Source organism: Ammospiza nelsoni, chromosome 20 (assembly GCF_027579445.1).
Source record: "Ammospiza nelsoni isolate bAmmNel1 chromosome 20, bAmmNel1.pri, whole genome shotgun sequence".
NCBI lineage: Eukaryota > Metazoa > Chordata > Aves > Passeriformes > Passerellidae > Ammospiza > Ammospiza nelsoni.
This window is the reverse complement of record NC_080652.1, coordinates 5,190,525-5,213,097: the sequence shown is the minus strand read 5'-3', so window position 1 is coordinate 5,213,097 and position 22,573 is coordinate 5,190,525. Positions and strand designations below refer to the sequence as shown.

Genomic DNA, 22,573 nt, shown 5'->3' with positions numbered 1-22,573 from the left:
AGCCTTCTGATGAAATCCTTTCTTCTATTCTTTTAGTATAGTTTTAATATAATATATATCATAAAATAATAAATCAGCCTTGTAAACATAGAGTGAGATCCTTATCTCTTCCCTCATCCTCAAACCCCTGTGAACACGGTCACAGGTGACACCTGTCATCTGGGGCACGGTGCCAGCAGTGCCAGGGTGCCAGCAGCCTGGCTGGGCTGAGGATGAGCCAAGGGCTGAGATGCTGGCAATGGGAGTCAGGAGAGCAGGGCTCTCTTCCAGCTGTACCCAAGGCTTGCTGTGTAACCTTTAGCAGGGCACCTTGCCCCCGGATTGCCTTCCCACTCATCATATGCCTTGTCACATGCCTGGCTCACACGGGGCTGTCCCCAGCTGTGACTGTGTTCACAGGGGTCTGAGGATGAGGGAAGAGAGGAGGATCTGACTCCATGTTTCAGAAGGCTTGATTTATTATTTTATGATATATATTACATTAAAACTATACTAAAAGAAGAAAGGATTTCATCAGGAGGCTGGCTAAGAATAGAATAGCAAAGAATGATAACAAAGGCTTGTGGCTCGGATCTCTGTCTGAGCCAGCTGACTGTGATTGGCCATTAATTAGAAACAACCACATGAGACCAATCACAGATGCACCTGTTGCATTCCACAGCAGCAGATAACCATTGTTTACATTTTGTTCCTGAGGCCTCCCAGCTTCTCAGGAGGAAAAATTCTAAGGTAAGGATCTTTCCTAAAAGATGTCTGCGACACTCAGCCTTGCTTTGCTGCTCTCCCACAATAGCCTGGGAAGGATCTCCCAGGCTCAATGTGCGTGCTCAGCCTGTCACCCTGCAGAGCCCTTGATCTTGAGGAGCGCCTCAAGGTCCCTTCATAACTGAAACACCAACAGACCCCATCCCCTGCACCACGCACACCTCCCCAGCAGGAAAGCAGGGTGAGGACATTTTTATCTGTCAGAGTTTGGCAGGATTTCACAGTTGTGTGTGTCTGTGTGTGTCTGTGTGTCCGTGTGTGCCGTCGCCAGACCTGGGTAATTATTTTGTTTTATTTCTTTTTTTGGCAGCACTTGAAAGTAAGAGCTGGGTCTTTATAGATTGCTCAGGTTGCACAGAGTATGGATTAGAGATCATCAGAGAGACATGAAAGCAGGAGACACGTTTCTCTGGCACAGCATTAAAGGGACAATAAAGGGGTAATTGTAGCCTAGGGTGCAGCCACCTCCAGTGCTTGGCCTTCACTCGCCTTTGCTGCACTGTGGAGAACTTCACGAGGGAAATGATGGAGGAGCTGGGGTGAGGATGTCTCAGGTCAGGACCTGGTTATTTCAAAGGTGGTATATGCTCAGGAGGTTAAAGGCACCACTTAAATACATGAATAAAACACTGCCAAATACTCTAAGGTGTAACACAGGCAAACTGAAGTCTTTTAGTACTTGGTTTTTCACGTCTGTTTTCACCCTGAGAGAAACTTGTCAAAGGATCCGAGCATTTTTAATCTCTCTCTCTCTCTCCCTCCTCCCTCTCCTCCCCTCCATTTCTCTTTCTCTCTCTCCTTCCTCCTATCCCCTCTCTCTTCCAACAGGACTCCACAGAATGGAGCAAGAATGAGAGGAAAAAGGCAGACAGAAAAGCATGAACTGGAGGCTTGTTGAGTTCCTCTACCTCCTGTTTATATGGGACCATATACTCATACAGCCCTCCCACCAGGACCCAGCTGCTACCAACCAACATGTCTCCAAGGAGTTTGATTGGCTTATTTCAGACAGGGGGCCTTTCCACCACTCACGGAGCTACTTATCCTTTGTGGAAAGACATCGTCAAGGATTTACAACCAGATATAAAATATACAGGTATGTCGCCTTCTGTGGGATTCACATGCTCTGGACCTGAGAGAAGCAGGGAAAAGAATGATCAAAACGATTCTTGTGTCATTGGCTGCTCCTGTGTTGTGCCAAAGCAGAATGCAACGTGGAGATTGTTTACCCAAGGTGATGGTGTTTTGTTTCCTTGGCCTGTCAGGGCCAAATGTGTGTGCAGGCTGTGGGTCAGCAGACAGTCATGAGATTCTGGGCAGTTGGAATTGAGTTGGGTGCTTGTGCAGATTCAGTTTCGATGTAGTGTAATACAGAATAGAATAATATAGTATAATAAGGTAATTACAGAATCACAGAATAATGAGGTTGGAAGGGACCTCTAAGATCATCGAGTCCATCCTGTGCCGTAACACCTCAACTATAGCACCCAGTGCCATGTCCAGTCTTTTTTTAAACACATCCAGAGATGGTGATTCCACCACCTCCCTGGGAAGGACATTCCAGTATGTTATTATTCTTTTGGTGAAAAACTTTTTCCTGATATCCAGCCTGTACCTTCCCTGCTGTAGCTGGAGACTGTGTCCTCTGGTTCTGTCAGAGCCCAACCCCACCTGTCTGCAGCCTCCCTTCAGGAAGGTGTAGAGAGCAATAAGGTCACCTCTAAGCCTCCTCTTCTCCAGGCTAAACAGCCCCAGCTCCCTCAAACATTCCTCACCGGGTTTGTGTTCCAATTTATGAGCCTTCTGATATCCATGGAGTCCTCCTTGTTATTCCTCCCTCCCACAGGGGTCACCTTGTATTTCCGATCTGCTCCCTGTGCCTTGGATGAGTTTTTGGGTGCTGGGAGCTCTGCCAGTTCCCATGGGCTGCAGGCTGAGAGCTGCACCACTGTCCCCATTCCACCTGGCAATGCTGCTTTGGTTCCCCCAGGCCCCCAGCTGGCAATGCAAATTGCTTCAAAGGCTGGGGTGGAGCGCTCTGATAGTGAGATGAAGGCGCTGCAGTGTCATGGCAATGTGCACAGCACAGAGTGAGATGAAAAGGAGCTGAGGGGGTGGGTGTTCTTCATTCCTGGTGACAGACAGTTCACAGGCAGGTTCCCAAGCAGCTTTTTCAAATCAATGGAGCTCTGGACAGCCCAAGCCTCTGTACCAAACTCGTACATGTGAACTGCCAGTAGCTGCAGGTTCACATAAAGATGTCACCACGCACGTCAGCGTGACAGTTCTCACACTGCTGTGTAGGAGCCTTGGCTGTGTGCTGCCTACCATGGATCTTTGAGGATTTATCTCCATGTGTAAGTTGGACTTGGCCCAAGAACTGTGATCTTGATTTAAGAAACTGCAGAGAGTTAAAAAAACCTGCAGAGAATAGGCAGAATTTGGATTTTATTTTGCCTTCTGGGTTTTTAAGCCTTAGCTGTCGCTTGTTTCAAACTCTTCTTGCCAGCTGTGCTATCTAGAACCACCCCTTTTCCTCCTCATTTTAATCTGAAAAGCTGGGGTGCTCACATGAACGCCCTTTTGAAGCAGCAGGCACTTTGGAGTGAAGGGGAATAAGCCAGCAAGTGTCAGGAGATTTGTGCTGAAACCCAAAGAGACTGAAAAACTCTCCCAGCCACGTGTGTATTTACATAATTATATGGTCCTGCTGTGCTTCAGAAAGACACAGCCATGCAGAGTGGTGGGCAGGGAAATGTTGGTGAGCAGCCTGTGGCACTGTGCACATGGACATGGACATGGGGAGGGGGAATTACAGGGAATTACAGGGAATCACCTGTGTGCTGGGAGTGTTGTCCCATGGGCACGGAGCCAGAGTAACAGAGATTTGTGAGGCATCAGCTCTGTGTGGGGAAGAAAAATGTTCTTGTCCTGCAGCCTCCAGGGAGTGCAGAACCCCCTTTCCCTGCAGCAGGTTAAAAATATTGTCCTGGCTTGTCCTCTCCAAAACAGCTCAGGGGGAAGACAGCCCCAAAACCTAAAAGCTGCACTGCCTTGCTTCCACTGGTGCCTGTGCGCAGAGCAGCAGAGAAAATGCCTTTTCCCAAAAGCCTTTTTGCCTGGCTGTGCTCTGCCCAGCTCCCCTCCTGCCCTGCCTGCCAACACACACAGTGACCCAGCCCGCAGATCCCTGCCCTGCTCCTCGCCTCTGGCACTGGCTGTGCCCTTTGCTAAAGAGCTGTGCAGCCCAGGATGCCAGCACAGAGTCTGGAGGGGCTGGGGGCACAGAGGCACACGATGGATGTGTTCAGACATAGCTACGAGCTGTCACTGTGGGTCAGGCCACAGATCCATCAAGCCTGGGATCCTGTCTCTGAGCATCACGGAGAAACGGGTCTGCAAGGACCTTGAGAGGTCATTTAATTGAGCCTTTCCCCCAAGGCAGGCTCAGGCATACCTGTGTCACATCTGACAGAGGTTTGTGGGGAACCTGGGAGGTCTCCTGTGATGGAGGATTCACACCCTGAGCAAGCAGCCTCTGCCATGGCTCTGCCTCCTCCACTTTTATAAAGGAGCCAAGAGTTTGTTTGCCTGTGAAGCCTGTGGTTTGTTGTTTTATCTGTCAGGGGGAAAGGAACAAATTCCCTTTTGGTTTGTAGGAAACTAATATGAATTTAAAGTCTTACCTCAGTTCAAGATGAATTTTATGTATGGGAAGTTGTTTGTTCTGTTTTTTCTGTTTCTGCTTAATATTGTTAAACCATTTATGAAAGACATGTGGAGCAGGTGGAGAACACACCACCCTCCTCCCAGCATGGGAGAAAAAGGGCATCAGCATTCTGTGTGCATGGCAGGTGTCTGAGAAAGGGGTCTTGCAGATAATGACCATGCTGGAGAAGTCACCATTCCAAAAAAAACCATGGAAATAAGCCAAAAATCCAGTGGAAGTAGTTAGGAGAGAGTTTAGAGAGGACTGCAAGGGTACCCGGGGTATTTCATGGCCAAGCACCACACAGTTGAGCTGAAGGAGGGAGCTTGGGAATGCCAGTCATATGTGGTGTTTGAAGCTGCTGGGAGCTGAGCATTCCCAAAAACACCCTGGAAATAAGACAAAAATCCAGTGGAAGTAGTTGGGGAGAGAGTTTAGAGAGGACTGCAAGGGCATCTCACGGCCAAACACCACACAGTTGAGCTGAAGGAGGGAGCTGAGTGCTTGGGAATGCCACTCATGTGTGGTGTTTGGAGCTGCTGGGAGCTGAGCACCTTGGAAATCCAACTCTGGGACAAACCTGCTCAGCTGAGGAAGAGGAGGAAGCCTCACGTGCTGCAGCAGAGCAGATGCAACGATCAGGTGGGAGTCTGGCTGGATGCTGCAGGGCTGTTTGTTTTTAATATCTGGCCCTGTTTGGCAGAACTGGTCACTTAAAAACTGAGCCCATGCATTTTTAAAGGGATATCAGGCTCAGCCTGGCTATGGAGAATTAGTGGAGCCACAGCCAATTCTCACAGTTAAGAGCTAGACTGTGCACACACTCTCCCAGAACATTCCGTTTTACTGAAACCCACAGGGGTAAAATCTCATTTTGTGGCCTCCTTAAATTGACTCCGAGAATCTGTAAAGCTGTTGGGATTTTGTCAACTGTTTAATTCCAACATAGAAGCCTCTTTCCTACCAAAAGATGGCTCTCAATTGCTCTTTGCAGTAGGCTAGCCCAAGGGAGGCACACATCCTGCATTAAGGATATCAGTCCTTTCCTTAGGAAAGCAGCTGATATGGAGCATGGGAATTTTCTGTGCAATCTTCTCCTTCAATGCCCCTTTCCTCCCATACTTTTTTAGGTTGGCTGGTTTTTAGTTTGTTGCTCTGTCAAGCAGTTCCTTGTGATTTTGCTGAGGGAGGTTTGGCCTGACCCCTGCTCTTCTCCCAGGGCTGATGGCAGCAGATCCCAAACCAGCCACAGTGACCAAGGGTTTGGAGAGGATGTGAAATCAATCCAGAGGGCTTCACCCAGACCTAACTGAAGCACTGTTGGCTGTTTAGTGGTGATTTCCCTGGTGTCCTGCTGTTTGGGAACACGGACACATCACATTAGGGCCAGTGTCATTTACACCGGAAAGCCACCAAGGCAAAGCCACTGGTGGTGCTGAGAGCAGCATTAGGCAAAATGCAGAATTTTCTCCTTTTTGCAGGTGATGCTACAAAGGAAGCAACATAAAATCATGGGGGAGTCTTCCTTCTATCATTACTGAAGTCCAGAGCATGTCAGCACCCAGCACAGAACCTGTTGCAGTGAGCACGGCTATTTTATATTCTGCATAAGCAGAACTGCTGTAGAACCTCAGAGCTGATGATATCTTTCATAGGAAGCCTGGATGCAGGTCTAGCATCCTAGAGTGAGCAGACAGTTCACTGTTAAAACCCCCAAAGTCTTGTAACCTCCTTCCATGCATTTCATTTCAGTGGATTTTAGGTCTCTTGTAAAAATTTTTTTTTTCTGATTTTCCTGGTACCCTCAGTCAAGGCTTCCACCTTGCATGTGGCATTAGGAGGAAGGCAGGCAAAGGGGGAGATGTCTTATATTAAATCATGAACAGTAGGAGTGGATACAATTGCATTAGGGAAGCACATTAGTCAGCATTGATTCATACTAATAAGGGTGGTTTAGGGGGGCCTCTGGCAGGAAAATGCTGCTTTGATCATTATCTGTGCATACTGGTGCTAATGCAGATAGGATGGCAGATGCTGAGAGTGGTTTGTGGGTTGTCTGAATATTCATTATCACCATCCTTGTTGTTATTCCTAGTCATGAGAGCCTGGGGTACGAGGTACTGCAGGAAGGCTGGAGAACAGATGAAGCTCAGCTTGGCTTTGGGACTGGGGTCCTGCTCAGACCAGAAAACATCCCTGTTACCACTGAACAGTTAACAGCTTCAGCCCACTGCTTTGAAGTATGTTGTCATGTTGTCCTTTTTTTTTTTTTTTTTTCTGCTTCTTCTCTCAGAAGTTATTTAGCTATAAGGCAAAGCAAAAAAGTGGGCTGAGCACTGGAATGCTCCATGCAAATTGCCAGGCAGAGGCACTGACAGGAATTTCCCTGATGATGCTGCTCAGCTGAAGCAAGATCTAGAAAAAGCAAAAAACAAAACAACCAAAAAAACAAACAAACAAACCAAACCCAAAACAACAACAAAAACCCAAACAAACAAAAACCAAACAAAAACAATGAAAAATTCTTTCCTTAAAAGAAAAACAAAAGGCTTTGTTCAGTGTCAGAGAGGGGAGGCAACGAGGGACAAGGTGAGATGGGCTCATCCAGCTGAGCAGAGATTGCCATTGCCAATTCTAGGGACAAGAGGGACAGGACACAGAGCTTTGGAAAGGGGAGCCCACAGATGGAGTGGCAGAGAGGTGACACAGGCAGGACCTGGATTTTTGCCCCAGGTTTGTGCTGTGGCTGTGTGTGAGCTCATTTCTGCGTGCCCCAATTCCCTCCCCACCCCCTGAGAAGGGGAGATGAGGAGATGACAGCACTTGCCTGCTCTGCATTGCTGGGCAGACTTAATTAAAAGCTGCAAGATGTTTGGACATAAGGGACAGCAGCAATATAAAATGGATGATCACACAGGGCTGCGAGTGGAACGTGCATGTGCGAGAAGGAATGCGTGTTTTCCATGCGTGGGAGTTTAATTCCATTTTCTGAAATGACAGTGGGGACAGGGAAGTCTGGCTGTCCGTGCAAGGGAGCAGGGAAACCCTGGGGTATAAAAGGATCTGCTCACCTTGTAGCTTCTGCTGCAGTGGGACCAGGTAGAGACTGTCTAATTTCATGAAATCTGCAAATACAGAATCCTTCTGAGACCCCTGTCAGGTCTGCTTAAATCAAAACTTAGTGAGGGAGGTGGCACCAAAGCAGCCAGCTCTGCCCATCCCTCCCTCTGCAGAGTGACAGGACAGAGCTGATAACTCACCAACACTTGGTACAGCAAGGTCCCAGATAGTTAAAAAGGAAAAGGAGCTTGTGAGACAAGAAAGATTGGGAGAAACTGGCTGCACAAGCTGCACAGAAATTGGTTGGGATGCTGCCTGGGGAAAAAAGCTGATTTTTTTTTTTTTCTCCCAAAATGTTGTTTCCTCAGGAGAAACAGTGCAGGTCTAGGACAAGTCAGTGGAGAGGTGAGAGGTGTCTCCATGTGATAAGAATGTGCTTGGTGTGCCTTTGAGAGTTGGATATTTTCTTGTAGGTGGAGGCTCAGTAGGAGTACGAAAACATAGGCTTGGATTATTGCTACTGCTATCTCTAGGATAGTAAGGAGAGAACTAGCAAGGTTAGGAGTGAAACTGCTGGTATTGTGGAGAGCAAGGCTGTTGTGGCTGTAGAGGTGAGCGTGACTTTCAAGGTTAAAGTGACTTGGTGATTTTCAAGGCTTGTCGGGACAAAGCCTCAGCTGATGTGCTCAAGAGCTGGTCCTGCTTCAAGTGGGAGGCTGCATTAGGGACCCCCATGGTCCCATCTAACCAACATTTGTGTTATTTCCCTCTTTCTCCAGTTCAGAGTGGACACTAAACTGTGTGCTCATAAAGGGATTTGCGCTGGTGAATGCATTCAGCCACACTAGAGATTTTTATTTAGTCCTAGAAAACCCACAAATCTGAGCAGCTATGTGCTCCCTAAATGTGTCACTCCCTCAGTGAAGAGGAAGAGAAGGATCCTGAAGCCAGCATCTCTGCTGTGCACATAGCACAGGCTACAGCAGACGTAGAAATGCATATGCTGTTCTGCTGCTTGAATTTTCCCTTAGAGGAAAAAAAAAAAATGAAGGAGGAAAAAAGATGGGTCTCACAAAACTGTCTCACAAAACTTTCAAAGTTTTATGGCACCACAAATTAAAAACAATGAGCCAGATTCTCTGTGACATAAATGTGTGAAACTGTTGACTTCAAGGTAAATTCACCAATTTATTGGCTGGAGAATGTGTTCCAGCACACCCAGCACTGCCCAGGGCACACACACAGCCCCAGGGTTTGTGTGACTGCCTGCCCTGGCTGGGAGGAAAATGAGCTTTTATAATTTCTGAGCAAAAGCAAAATGTTACTCTTACATCAGGCACTGGGTTTGGCCAAGCTGGTCAGTGATTGTGAGGGTTTTATATCAGAATCACAGAATTGTTTTGGCTGGAAAAGTCTTCGAGTCCAACCTGTGCCTGATGCCCACCTTGTCCGCAGCCCAGAGCTCTGAGTGCCACCTCCAGCCCTTCCTGGGACACCTCCAGGGATGGGCACTCCAAACCTCCATGGGCAGATTTTTCCATTAAAAAAAATTTTCCTGAAGTCCTCACCTGGCTCAGCTTGAGGTAATTTCCTTTTGTCACTTGTCACTCCCATCAGGGAGCTGTAGAGAGCAAGAAGGTCCCCCCTGAGCCTCCTTTTCTCCGGGCTAAAGTTGACTCCAATCTACAGAAGTTTGGCCTTTCCTGACTGGGAACTGCCAGGCAGATTTCATGTAAAACTGTGATTTCAAAGAGCTGAGGAACTCACCTGGCAGAAAAACGGTCCGAGAGCTGAAAAAAATAATAAGATAAAGTAAAGTAAAATAAAATAAAATAAAATAAAATAAAATAAAATAAAATAAAATAAAATAAAATAAAATAAAATAAAATAAAATAAAATAAAATAAAATAAAATAAAATAAAATAAAATATAAAATATAAAATAAATAAAAAGTTAATTTTTAACTAGATCACTTCCTGGTCTCATTCATTCTGTGGTCAGGGCATAGCAGAGGGACAGGGTTGTGCAGATGGAGGCAGCAGGGTGACAAAGGGGAGAGGTGAGGCTGCTGTTTCCTGCAGCAATGTGCATGAAAGTTCTTTTAAAGTGGTTGTGAGGTTGTTTTGGTTGTGCTAAGTTGTGGCACAGACAGAATATATAAGAGCTGCTTCCATCATTTTTTCTGGCCCTTCTTCTCTCCATTTCTCATTGGCTGTTTTTGCTGTCTCTTTATTGCATTGAATTTAATCTACTGGTCAATAGAGCAGTACAAAGAATTGATTTTGTGGTTCACTGGTTGTACAGAACAAAAATCATATTAAAAATGGGTTGATATGAAATGGATGTTTGTTCAACTTTTCAGTAAAATGAAAACATTGAAACATTTCATTTCAGGCTCAGTGAAAGTTTTAAACCTTGCTGTTTATTTTCACTTTATTAATCCAGTGAATTTTTTATTTTTTTGCAATTTTTAAGGCGCTAAAGTTCATCTCAAGATATGAAGTCAAGCAGTGCCACTTCAAAAATGTCGAAAGAGGAACATTTTGATTTTGAGTGTATTGTGTTTAGCTGTTTGTTCTTCAGTTTGAATTTGCAAGGAGGTTTTATAACCTTGAGTTAGGGAAGGACTGAAAAACAAAAAAAGACTGACTGTCCTTTTCACTCTGTGACTATGAAATCTTGAAATTCCCTGGGGTCCAGCTTTCATTTTCTCTGGGTTCAGCATCTTAGGATAAAGAAAAAAACACAATAATAATTTCCCCAGTGTGGCTGGGTAGGAGTGAGAGCCAGGATGAGCAGCAGGAACGCAGCTGTGCCTGGCAAAGCTCGTGGTGCTTCCCAAAACCAGGCTGGGTGCTGGGACCCAGGCGCTGTGACGGTGACAAAATGCACTCACAGATCCTCTCTCACACAGCCTGGCAGGTTTTCAGCCCTGTTCCACTTGACTGCATGTCTGAAGCATCCAAGGAAGCGCCGTGAACGTTCTTCTCAAACAGCATTAAGGTGGTGCTTAGCTCAGGTATGAATTGATGGGCACTGTTAGGCCTTTTAATCTTTGCTTAGGGTTTTTCAGTCGTGCTGAAGTTCTGCTGACAAGGTTTTCTTATTAGGGTTTTATGCTATGTGTTTAAAAGGGACATCAGCTTCTTTTGTTTTCCAGTCACAGGGAAGGGTTTTTAGGAGAGACAGCACGGCAATTGAAGGACAGAGGGAGCTGAGATGAAAGGGGGTTCTCTTCTCCACGTGGAATGAGCAATGGAAATTCATCCAGGCAAAAATACAGAATCCCCCTAGTTTATATTATGCCTGTAAAGGAGTGATGTACATTGGTTTACAATCAGTACATGCTGTGTAAATAAATGTGTGTAAACCAAAACCTGAAATCCATTTCCATAGTGCATGTAAACAATGAAGCCTCCCGGTGTTGTCTTCGATGTAAATGCTCATCTAAAAATGACATTACTACACGTTTATGCAACTTTACGAAAGCCACAATTTACATTCCTGTCTAGCATCTCTAAAAGCGGTTGGCAAACAGGAACCATTCAGTGATGGGCACGAACCAGACAATTCCATCACACAGCATCTCCTCCAGCCCCAGCCTTCATTCCACATGCAGTGCAGGGACTGCTGCTGTTACATCCCCTGCATAATGCAGCTCCCTGCATATGTGCAGCTTGCCATGGATTTGCATAAGCAGAATGAAGGCAGGAGCAGGGGCTGGCAGGGAATGGCTGGGGCTGAGCTGTGCAGAGCTTTGTCCTGGGGTGTGTGAGCAGGCACAGAGCTTGGCCCTGCCCAGGCTGGAGGAGCAGCTGCTCTGGCTGCCTTTGGATTCGAATGGTGACGGCTTGGGAGCATCCCTGGCAGCTGCAGGGCTTGACAGAAGGACACACCTCTCCTTCTCTGATATTCTTGAGAACGGAGGGCAAGAGGAAGGAAAGGTGTCACCAGCCTTTGTTATGCCTGGAGATGCTGAAATAGGGGAGCAGAAAATCTGCTTAGGCTCAGAAGGGCAGCCCTGCATACGAAGGTGGCACAGGGACGGTGTGGAGGCAGAGCAGCGGATGAATTCACATTCTGATGAGCAGTTGATAAGTTCACATTCTGATGAGGCTCCCATGGTCAGGCACCATGGCACCAGCCTTTGTTATGCCTGGAGATGCTGAAATAGGGGAGCAGAAAATCTGCCCAAGTTGAGAAGGGCAGCCCTGCATCCGAAGGTGGAAGCGCATGCCCAGCCATGGGAACAGTGTAGAGGCAGAGCAGTGGATGAATTCACATCCTGATGAGGCTCCTGTGGTCAGGCACCATGGCTCCAGCCTTTGAAATGCCTGGAGGTGCTGAAATAGGGGAGCAGAAAATCTGGCCAGGCTCAGAAGGGCAGCCCTGCAAACGAAGGTGGGAGCGCACGCCCAGCTATGGAACAGTGTGGAGGCAGAGCAGTTGGTGAGTTCACATCTGATGAGATGTGTCCTCCTGTGGTCAGGACACACCAGTTCCTCTGGAGAAAAGCACTCCAGTGAGCTGTGTGCCTGGAAAGGCAGATCAGTGCCCTGCCTGCTGATCCAGGGGAGCTCTCAGCTGGATTGTCCGAGTGCTAGCACAGATCTCCAGCAGGAAAATTCCCCTTCTCCATCCATAACAAAACATTTTGATCCTCCTCCCAGTGAATCCCAGAAGGAGCACAGAAATATTTTAGTCACTGAACCTTTCCAAAGAGATCTGCATCCTGCTGGGCTTGGACAAGGATGTCCACATGCTGTCCCTTCAGAGACCTCCTGAATGGTGGGGGAGTGTTCCCCTCCACATGTCAAGTGGAGGCTGTGCCCAGCAGGGCTGCTCCCAGCATGCTGTGACAGCAATGACTCTGCACATTCATCTCAGATTCCTCCAGAGCAGCACACTATGGTCCAGTGGCTTGGGAACATATTTTAAAAGCTAACAAGGCTAAGAGAAGCTTTCACTCTCTTTTTTTAATAAAAATATTTTTAGCTGCTTTTAAAAATTATTTTTTAATAATCTTATTAATTCTGTTTTCAAACCAGGCAGATGCTTATTTCAGCAGAGAAGCTGTTACATTAAAATAAAAAAGTCATCCTGTTAGATAGACAGAATAATTTTGTTCTGGCACAAGTAGCACTGGGAGAAGGCATTGTAGGGTTTTTTCTTTTTTATTTCTGGATCCCTCCAATGTTCCCCTTGGGTTCCAGACAGGATATTTTTTTCCCCTTTCTTTTTTGCTGATTGCTACCCACCAGGCTCTGTAAATGGAACAAGAAGTGTCCACCAGGACAGCCTGAGCCATCCAGGCAGATTTCCTGGGCTAAGCTGCTGAGAGCAGGTACAGAACCCAAGGACACAAAGAAAGCCTGGGCTCAGCTTTGCCTGCAGCAGGGTTTGGGCCAGCCCTTTGTGCAGGATCTGCTCTGCAGGCAGTGTGATGTCAAATATTCTTGTGCAGAGCCAGCACTTCCTTTGTGCTGCTGCCCACGTGTGTGCCCAGGAAGGAGCTGACACAGCACCCAGGTGTCCTGGCACAGCCCAGCTTCCCTCAGGAGAGCTCTGGGCAGGTGGGACCTGCTCTGCTCCAAGGCATGGGGCTGATGGAGGCAGCTTTGGCTGCCAGTGTTCACCAGGGCTCTGTTTGCTGGTGGCCAAGCCTGGGAGCTCTGGGGACCAAACCCCTTCCACACCTGCAGCTCTTCACCCTTCCAGCACTGGCATGGTGACCACAAAGTTTTTTACAGGAAGCTGCTGTGAGGTTTCCTTCACTGTGGAATTATGTTTTTTTCCTGGTCAAATACACCCCATCCAGTGAAAACCATGGAGAGAGGGAGGAGAGGAGATGGGTAGGGATGGTATGGTGCTTACACCCACCCAGCTCTCTGGGATGAGGTGCTGCAGTGCAGGCTGCTGGCAGCTGCTGCCTCCCCCTCCTCCTCCTCCTTCTCCTCCTCCTCTTCTTCCTCCTCCTCCTCCTCCCTCCCTGCCAGACTCCTCACAGCTGCCCGGCTCTGGAACCATTATTCCAAGGAGACAGAGGTGCTCCCCATCCCCACGCTCTGTGGCGTGGGAAAGCCTCTGGGCTGCTCCAGCAGCTGCCTGAGAGGGAGCCCCGGGCTCTGGCAGTGGCAGCTGGGCCAGGCTGGGGCTTCCAGAGGGGAAGGATCCTCTAAAGGATCTGTGATGCTTCTAAATCAAAGCCCTGCTGACAACACAGAGCACTAAATGCCTGCCTGGGGATCTGCTCCTGCAGTCATGTGACGACATCAGAATTTAAGCTTTAATTAAGAAATGAGTGCAGGCAGGGAGGGAAGAGTCTCTAGTCCTTATGGCTACAAAAGAAAGCTTGGAAACATGACCTGAGTGCAACCAACATCTGCTTTAATGTGCAGATGGCTCCCAGCAGAGGGGAGAGCAGCGGGGAGAGGAAGCCATTCCATCAAATCCTCAATCAGGTCAAGCCAGCTTGTGCTTCTGCTTGCAATGAAAGAGCTTTTTTGGAGAGAGAGTCCAGAAAGCTGTGCTATGGAAGAATTAAATGGAATTGTGGAAGCCTAGAAAGGCTTGGGATCATCTAGTCCAGACACCCTGCCATGGGCAGGGATGCCACCCATGAGACTGAGTTGCTCAGGGCTGTCCTGCAGCTTTTCTGGGCCAGGTTTCACACAAGTTTCACAGGAATTATGTCTGGAGGAGTGAGAGTTGCCTAACTGAACCTGCCAATGGTGCACAGCACTTTTTAGGTAGCAGCATGGAAATCCTCTGCTCTGGGGTTGAGGCAGGAGGATTCCTGGATTCCCTTGGCTCCTGGATTCCCTTAGCCCAAATTGAAGGGACGCCTTTAATGTCCCCTTGTGTCAACACCCACTGGCCCCAAACCCTGCACTGTGCTTTCTCCTGACATCAGTTTCAGCAAGGGTAGGGTAAAACCAGGCATTTTAGAGGCCAGTTAGGGAAAAGCCTCTGGATATTCTCCATCTCCCAGGGATACACAAAGCTTGCTGAAGGAGAACCCCATTTGATGGCTGTGCTCTCACCAGGGCCTGTAGGCTCCAAAATGCCTGATATTGCAACAAGCTCTGATTCCCCTGAGTGAGAGTGCCATGGAAAAGCTGCTGGAAGAGTTCCCCTGCTACTTACAGCTGGGACCAGCTCTGGACTCTGACTCAGTGAAGCATCCTGACACTTGGAGCTTGTCATTCCTGCAATCAAAGTGTCTCCTGGCAAGCTGCAAACACAGGTTTCATAGGTTTCATGGGCTGCTGGTGACTGGCAGCTCTGCTGCGGTGTGGGCTGGGTTTCAGTGCTGATTTGAGAGCTGAACATCACAGAGCACTCAGGGCATTCAGGTTGGATGAGGATGCACTGACCAGTGAGGGACACTTGAACCCCATGGCAACCTGCAGGTGGGAGAAGCTGTGTTATCTCTGGAGGGCAAATTCTATTGCTTGTGCATCCCTGCAAATTTTTTTTTTCATTATCCATGCACCCCTGAATGGTATTTTCATTATCCACGCACCCCTGAAAGGAGTTTTCTTTATCCATGCATCCCAGAAAGGTGTTTTCACTATCCATGCACCCCTGAAAGGTGTTTTCAGTATCCATGCATCCCAGAAAGGTGTTTTCACTATCCATGCACCCCTGAAAAGTGTTTTCATTGTCTGTGCACCCCTGAAAGCTGTTTTCATTATCTGTGCATCCCTGAAAGCTGTTTTCATTATCCGTGCATCCCTGAAAGGTGTTTTCATTATCAATGCACCCCTGAAAGGTGTTTTCATTATCCATGCACCCCAGAAAGGTGTTTCCATAGCGCTTGCACCCCACCCAAACCTCACTTTGCTTTCCCTCCCCCTTCTCTCATACTGGTTATTTCCTTTTCAGCAAAGGCAAACCCACCCAGCGAGTATTCAGCATTAAAAATGCCAGTGTTACCTTCCAGCTCTTGAGTGAAAACCCCAGAAAGAACATTACTTTTAGCTCCCCTCAGATGTCTGGGGCTGTCCCTGGGAGTGCAGGTGCACAGCCAGGGCTGGGCTAATCAGAGAGCCTGGTACACAGGGAAAAGCGTGTGTGGCATGGTTAAGGGCAAGCGGGAAATACAGGAATAAGACAAGAAGTTTTTTAGCTCCATCTCTGATTAAAGCAAAGTGAATAGTCCCACACTCCTTGCTCTCCTTGTTTTGCTTCCCCTGTGTTCCTCCCCTTCTCCCCCATTCATGTGCAGACTGTGAAAGTGTCAGATTCCCCCCTCCCACCCATAAAAGACTCCTCTCTGTTCCTTGGGAGTATTTGATATTTGGAGTCTGTGCTGTACTGTTCAGCAGCGAGTGTTGCCAAGTCACATGATGAACTGTATCTCAAGACTATTTAATGTCTCTTCAAAGCCCACACTTTCAGAGTCCTGTGATTATGTAAATGTCTCAACTCAATTTTTAAAGTAAGTTTACGGCCCTCATAATTGCAGAGGAAAACTTGATAATATGACTCCTACATACTCAGAAAGCAGAAGGCAAAAAAAAAAAAAAAAAAGGAAGGAAAGAAAAAACCCTGAAGTTTATCAGATTTTAAAAGTCTCATGAATTTTAAAAGCAATCTCTTAATTCTTTTTTTGAGCTTGACTCATGATTTTCAAACTGTCACCAGTGTGGCTGTAGGGATTGTAAGGCTGGTTTGTTATCTTATTAGGTAACTTACATAAAATATCCGAGCCCATGGAGACTCAGAGATGGAGTATTGCATTTCAGTGCTCATCTGGAAACAATGGTGTCTTTTCTTCTGTGGAGTTGCTCAGGATCTCCTCTTAACCCAGGTCTCCAGTCACTGCTGCAGCATAAATATTTCCCCAAATTATATTAATGTTAATCATATGAATGAGAATAGCCATAATATTGATTTTCATAATACTTAGGTTATTAAATTTGAGTTTGATGGTAGTTTTGTGGCGCGGTTCATAACAGCAAATCTCCTCAGCATGCATAAGCAGGGAGAGCAGGCCACAGAGCAGTAGCACTGCAAACCCAGGGAGAAATATATTCCCGAATCTTCCATCCTACCACAGGATTGCACAGGGAACAGACAATTGTGGCAGAGTTAGCAACGCCACAGCTGAAGTTTTGCTAATTGTTTGATGACCTCAGATGAACTGGATTGATCTGAAAGGAGAAAAAAGTTGAATGTTGAAAGGAATTGTGCCAATATTTCTATGGGTATATGCACCACTCATGGGTTCTTTATTCATCACATAATGCTTTGTGTTGGAAGAGATTTTAAAAAAAAAACTAAACAGTTCCAAACCCTACCATGGGCAGGGACGCCTTCCATTGTGCCAGGCTGCTCCAAGCTCCATTCAGCCTGGCCTTGGACACTGCAAGACATCTGGAATCCCCAGCAATACTCCTGGAATGTCTGCAGACACAGCAGCAGGGATGCTGGTGTGGTAAGATGAAGAGGGATCAATTGTTGCTTGCCTTCCCCATGCAGATTTACTCAGGCTGTGTGATTCTGTTTGGGATCCACACACACTGAAGGATGGGGAGGTGACAGAGCCAGCAGGGCTCTGTGGTCACTCAGAAATGGCTCCGTGCCCACAGAACCACTGATGTTTGAGGTGCATGCAGCTGCTGAGGTGTCTGCAGCATCTTGCACAGCCCACAGTGGATTAAATGAAATTTGAGAGTGCTTCCCTGTGAAATGACTCTGTAACAAGGGACAGAAATTACCAGCTCTTCCAGCATGTAAAAAACCAGGAACCAAGACTGTGCAAGGGGCTGAATGCTACTATATAATAAGCTTACAGGATAATTGCCAACTGTGCTTGGACTTAATTTTCTCCTGAAGAAGAGTCATAAAAATAAGTTTATTGTTGTCACTCCGGGGAACTGAGATATTTGGATCAGGTCTTTAAAAAAGACAGTATTTTATCTCCCACTTGAACAGATCAGCTCTGTTGGTGACCATCTCCTGCACAATTGTGAGTGAGCATCCAAAGGAAAAGAATTTCTATGCACAGTGGCAGCCTGTGAGCTGGCACAGAAGAATCTCAGCTCCCAGTCAAGGTCTCACAAGTGTTTGTAACACTGAAGTAGGATTTTCACTCACAGTCTTAGGGATTGTGCACTGAAAGAGGAACAGAACTGATGAAATTCCACGAGGGTGGAGGGAAACAACAGAATGGAAATGTCTTTGTATTTTAGGTGCAATAAAATTGTCAAGGTGAGGCAGAAAAACATTTTCTCCACAGTAAGGTTTTGTCAAAACGCTTTATTTTGTTAGCAGTAGAGTGTTTCAAGCTGATGAATTGGCTTCAACATCTTTTTGATACCCTATCTGCTCTGGTCAGCAGTGACTATGGTGAGAGCAAGAGATCTAAGGAACGAGCTATTTTGACAAAATTTTTGTCCAGCGAAAACATTACAAGCTGTTCCAGATTCTTCCAACGTGGAACAAAGCCAGATTCTGCAGGCCTGAAAGCAGCTACCAAAAGGAATCCTCTCCTGGGCAGCTCCAGCCACAGCTGAAGCTGGAGCTCTCCCAAACGTGAGCGATTTAAGCTTTGTCTGGAGACACGGAGCTGGAGCCCTTACCAATTACAGATGAGTTATCCTCAGGTGCCACGGGGAGAGTGCGCAGGGACTGAGCAGTAAAGGATTAGCCAGAGCGCACAGAAATATTGAGCAACTCACTACTACCTCCTATTGTGCTCGTGCCAGTGGAAATCCTTCTCAGAACGGCATATTTTATTCAATTTTTAAGAGCTCTCGATTTTTCATTGAGGAAGGGAAGCTGGAGCAGGCTCTGATCCGTAATCAATCAGCCCGCCCTCACAGGGAAGCTCTGAGGAAGAGCTCTTGCTCTTTGGTCCTTTATCTTCTCTGAGAACTCCCAGAAATTGTATTTCTGAATGGGATTGAGAGTGAGGGAGAGGGAAAAGCACAGCCAGGGCAATCCTCAGCTAAATCTCACAGACTTCTGTCCTGTAGTAAATATCCTGTAGTAACGAACCCTAGGGACAGCATCCCAAACAACATTTCTCCAGCCAGAATGTTTCAGGCTTCAAAAAGGTATTTAATCACATTGTGTGGGTAGATAACTGCCCAAGTGCCAAATTCCTGTAGATTTTACATTTTTTAAAAAAATAAGGAATTTTTAAACAAGATCTGCTGCACTCTGAAATTATGCCATCCATAACATAAACCATGAATTTATTCTCCCTGGTAATAAATCACTAGAAATGCACAATGATAAAAGGGGGAATAATAGACACGGCTCATCCAGGGATCTCCAAGCTCTTTGCAGCCATTAGAGTTCTTTAGGATAGTGGAGGAAAAGACTGGGCTTTGTTTGTTTGTTTGGAATGAATAAATTAATCATTAGTAAAATATTATGCAGTTCGTCAGATATATTATTCACTAGCTATTTGTCAAAATAACAGCTCAGTCATATATCATCAGAACTAAACATTTTTAATGTGTGTATCTCTAGTCCTGAGGTGATTTATTCAGCCTTTTGGTGTTTTGGTTATTGACCAGTTAAAGCTCCATTCCCTTGGGAGGCAGAGATGTGGAAGGTTGGGAGCTCTTGGTGAACTTGGACCATCTCTTTTTGCTGTGGTTTTGTTCAGGAGCTGAAGAAAGCAGGATACTGCATCTGGGTTTCCTTTAGGCACTGCCTCAATAGATCAGCCTTAATTCTGATTATCTCTAGCCAATGTTAGTCTACCTCAGGTAGGAAAATCCACTCCTTTATTCAAAAATAAACTGTGATCTGACTTCTCTGCGTTCTTGCAGGACCAGTGTCTGACCCCAGCACCAATGCCCTCATCCCTTCTGAGTTATCTCAACTGTTCAGTGTCTCCCCAGCTCACAGCTTCTGCCCCAGAGGCTTTAGGGCTCCCAGCTCACTGCTCCATGTGATAAATCACACAATTTCAGAAATACTGGGGGAGAACAGAGCAGCCTTTTACCAGGTCCCTCCCAGCTCCCTCTGCTGTGCCAGCGAGCTGGACTCCTTCCAGAAGTGCCTGAGCAGAGTGAAGCTACGTGACTGACACTGCCCAGCTCCCCTTGTCATTCGTGACCAGCATCCCAGAGGGTTGCAGCTCCTTCCAGGCCTTTATTGGAGTCAAACTCTGCAGCCTCTCCCCTGGGTTTTATTAGGGAAGCTGGTGCCAAATCACCCAGCTCCCTCCTACTCGATAAAAAATGTTTATAACCCAGTAAATTCTAACATATCAGCAGCTTGTTATGGAGGGAAAAGGTCACTGGGAGAGAAAGGGAAAAAAAAAAAACCAAAGTTACCCTTCCATTGGAAATGCTGGCTGGGTACAGACGAAGGAGTCAGCACCAGGAAAATATCTTTTTGATATGATAAAGTCTCATAATAGAAAATGTTGCTGCAATACAGGCCTCGTTTCTTCAGATAAATATTTAATATAGATCACTAAAGATTAATCGAGTACAGAAAAGTGTCTCTCCTATGGCTGGTGTAAAGAAAACATCTTCTCGTTAATTTATTATGGAGCCTGAAATGAGAAAAAATCCTATGGAGAGAAATGCAGGGTACGGTTTCCATAGAGAAGCAGAGCACCACACCAGAATTTATTTAGTGTGTGGGCAGAAGACTTCCCAGAGCCAGCTGCAGCGTGGCGTTCGCGTGATAAAAAATCCCAGTGTGGGAAGGAGCCTCCCAGAGACACTGCTCATGTCTTGCTGCTCTGAACCCTGCATGTCCTGAAAGGGCGAGAGCTGAGGGGCATTCAGAGCCTGGGTGCAGACTGTGCAATGGCAGGTGGAACACCCCAGCTGCCTCTCAGAAAGGCATTCAGTCCCTATGGAGTGAGGTGGTGCCCTCAGCTCAGTGTCAGGAGAGTCCCTCATCCTGGAGGCTCCTTGCTTCAACCAGGGTTCCTGATAACCATGGATGGCTCCAAGGCTCTGTGGCATTTCACAGTGATGGGCAGGAAGGAATTCAGGTGTTCCACAGTGCTGGGACATGCTCAGTCAGTTCCTCTGTGATGGGTAAAGGACAGGGTCCCTCTGCTTTCTTCCACCATCCACAGGAACCATCATCCCAACCATTTTGCAGCATTAAATAGGACAGCAACAGAGAATAAATAATGAATAGCAGCAGACTCTTTGGAGTGAGGTGGTGCCCCCAGCTCACTGTGAGGAGAGCCCCTCATCCTGGAGGCTCAATGCTTTAGCCAGAATTCCTGATAACCCTGTCCCTCAATGGCACTGTGACATTTCATAGTGCTGGGCAGTAAGGAGCTCAGGTGCTGCTGTGGGATTCCCATCTCCCACAGTGCTGGGACATGTTCAGTTATTGATGCAGGGCAACCACAGTGTAGGGAAATAATGTGCTCTGACTCCATGATTCAGAAGGCTGAACAATTGCTTTATTAAGCTAGGTTATATTACATTAATACTATATTAAAACTGTACTAAAAAGATGCTAAAGATAAACCCGTGACTGTCTGAGACAGTCACGACACAGCTTTGGCCCAATTGGCCAATTAATCTAAACAACCATCAGCAAAGTCCAATTAACAAATCACTTTGGGTAAACAACCTCTATAACACATTCCACATGTGCTAAGCAAGAGCAGCAAATGAAGATAAGAACTGTTTTCTCTTCTCTATCTCTGTCAGGAGAATGTGAATACCACATCCAGTCAGTTCCTCTGTGATGGGTAAAGGACAGGGTCCCTCTGCTTTCTTCCCCCATCCACAGAAACCATCATCCCAACCATGTTGCAGCATTAAATAGGACAGCAACAGGGAATAATCATAAATAGCAGCAGATATGGTATGAGGGGGAAAAATCAGTCACAGGCAGGGGAGGAGAGATAAAAGATCCAATTTCAGCTGAGACTGAAATGGAACAAAGAGTCAATGAGATGGAGAGATACATGAGGGTTGTTCCAGCTGGTCAGTTCCACTGATGTGGAGCCTCTGGCACCACCAGCATCTTGTGATGAACTTGTGAACAAGGAGGTGCCTCTTGTTTTTAGCTGAAGTGGGCAGGAAAATCCAGCAGACCTGCTTGTTCTCAGGAAACAGAGGAGCTCCCTCCTGAAATGCATATTCTAGAGAGCAGAAACAATTCTGGAGAGAAGGAGGCTGGAACACATTTCCACCTCTCCAAGAAGCCCATCACACCATGTCTAGTTGTTTCTCCAGAGGTAAAACTTGCTTTTTCTCCTTGATCTTTCTCTGTGGACACCTTCCCTGTTTAGGGAACATTTTTGCCAACAGGCAGTTGGCAAAACGTGAGTCTGCGTGTTTAGCTCTCCCCATGAGAGAGGCTGAGGGAGGAAGGTTGAATGCCACCCGTCAGACCCTCTGTGCACAGCTGGGAGGCGAGCAGGGGATGGAGCTGGGAGGAACATGGCAAAACCATGGCTAGAAGGGATGGCTGCTCCATTTCTATGCCAAATGTAGCTCCAAGGGTGTCTTCTGGCTGAACTCACCATGAAATCCTAAACCTCAGGGACACTGGGGGTGCTCTCTTTGCATTCTGCATCTCTCAAGTCTTGACTGCTCCCAGACCCCAAGGAACAACCAAAATCATAAATAATAATTTTTCTGGTTCTATCACAGGCTGTTGGACTCTATACAGGTGGAAATCAACAGCAGCTCTAAGCTGGGACTATCTAGAAGAAACACCAACGCATTTTTAATAGCAGCAGGGACTGTAGCAGTCATTTAACATGAAACTATTCTGTGTGTAGAACATTTATTTGTGGCATATGGCACGGATCTGGCCAGGAGAACTGCAACTGCTAATTATTAACAGTTATCTCACCCATCCCACCCTCAGGATAACCCATGGCTCACCAAGGGGCTCCTGTTTTGTCCCCTGCAAGCACCACGACTGCACTGCAGCTCGGTCCCTGTCACCTTGGTCTCTGACTGTGCCTGCCATGCTCAGCACTCCCGCTGCAGCGAGCCACAGATATAATCTATGGAACACAAATACGATTTCATAATAAGTTTTCTATGCAGCCAGGATAAAATGCCAAACAGAATCAGA

General features: G+C 46.7%; 1 protein-coding gene across 1 annotated transcript in view; it reads left to right on the top strand.

Annotated features, from left to right (window-relative positions):
• The window catches only part of BRINP1 (BMP/retinoic acid inducible neural specific 1), a 97,518-nt gene that overhangs the window by 29,065 nt on the left and 45,880 nt on the right, over positions 1-22,573 (top strand). The window contains exon 2 of the mRNA XM_059486338.1: positions 1,594-1,861. Coding sequence (XP_059342321.1) covers positions 1,644-1,861 — 218 coding nt within the window. The 5' untranslated portion in view covers positions 1,594-1,643. The remainder of the gene's footprint in view (positions 1-1,593; positions 1,862-22,573) is intronic.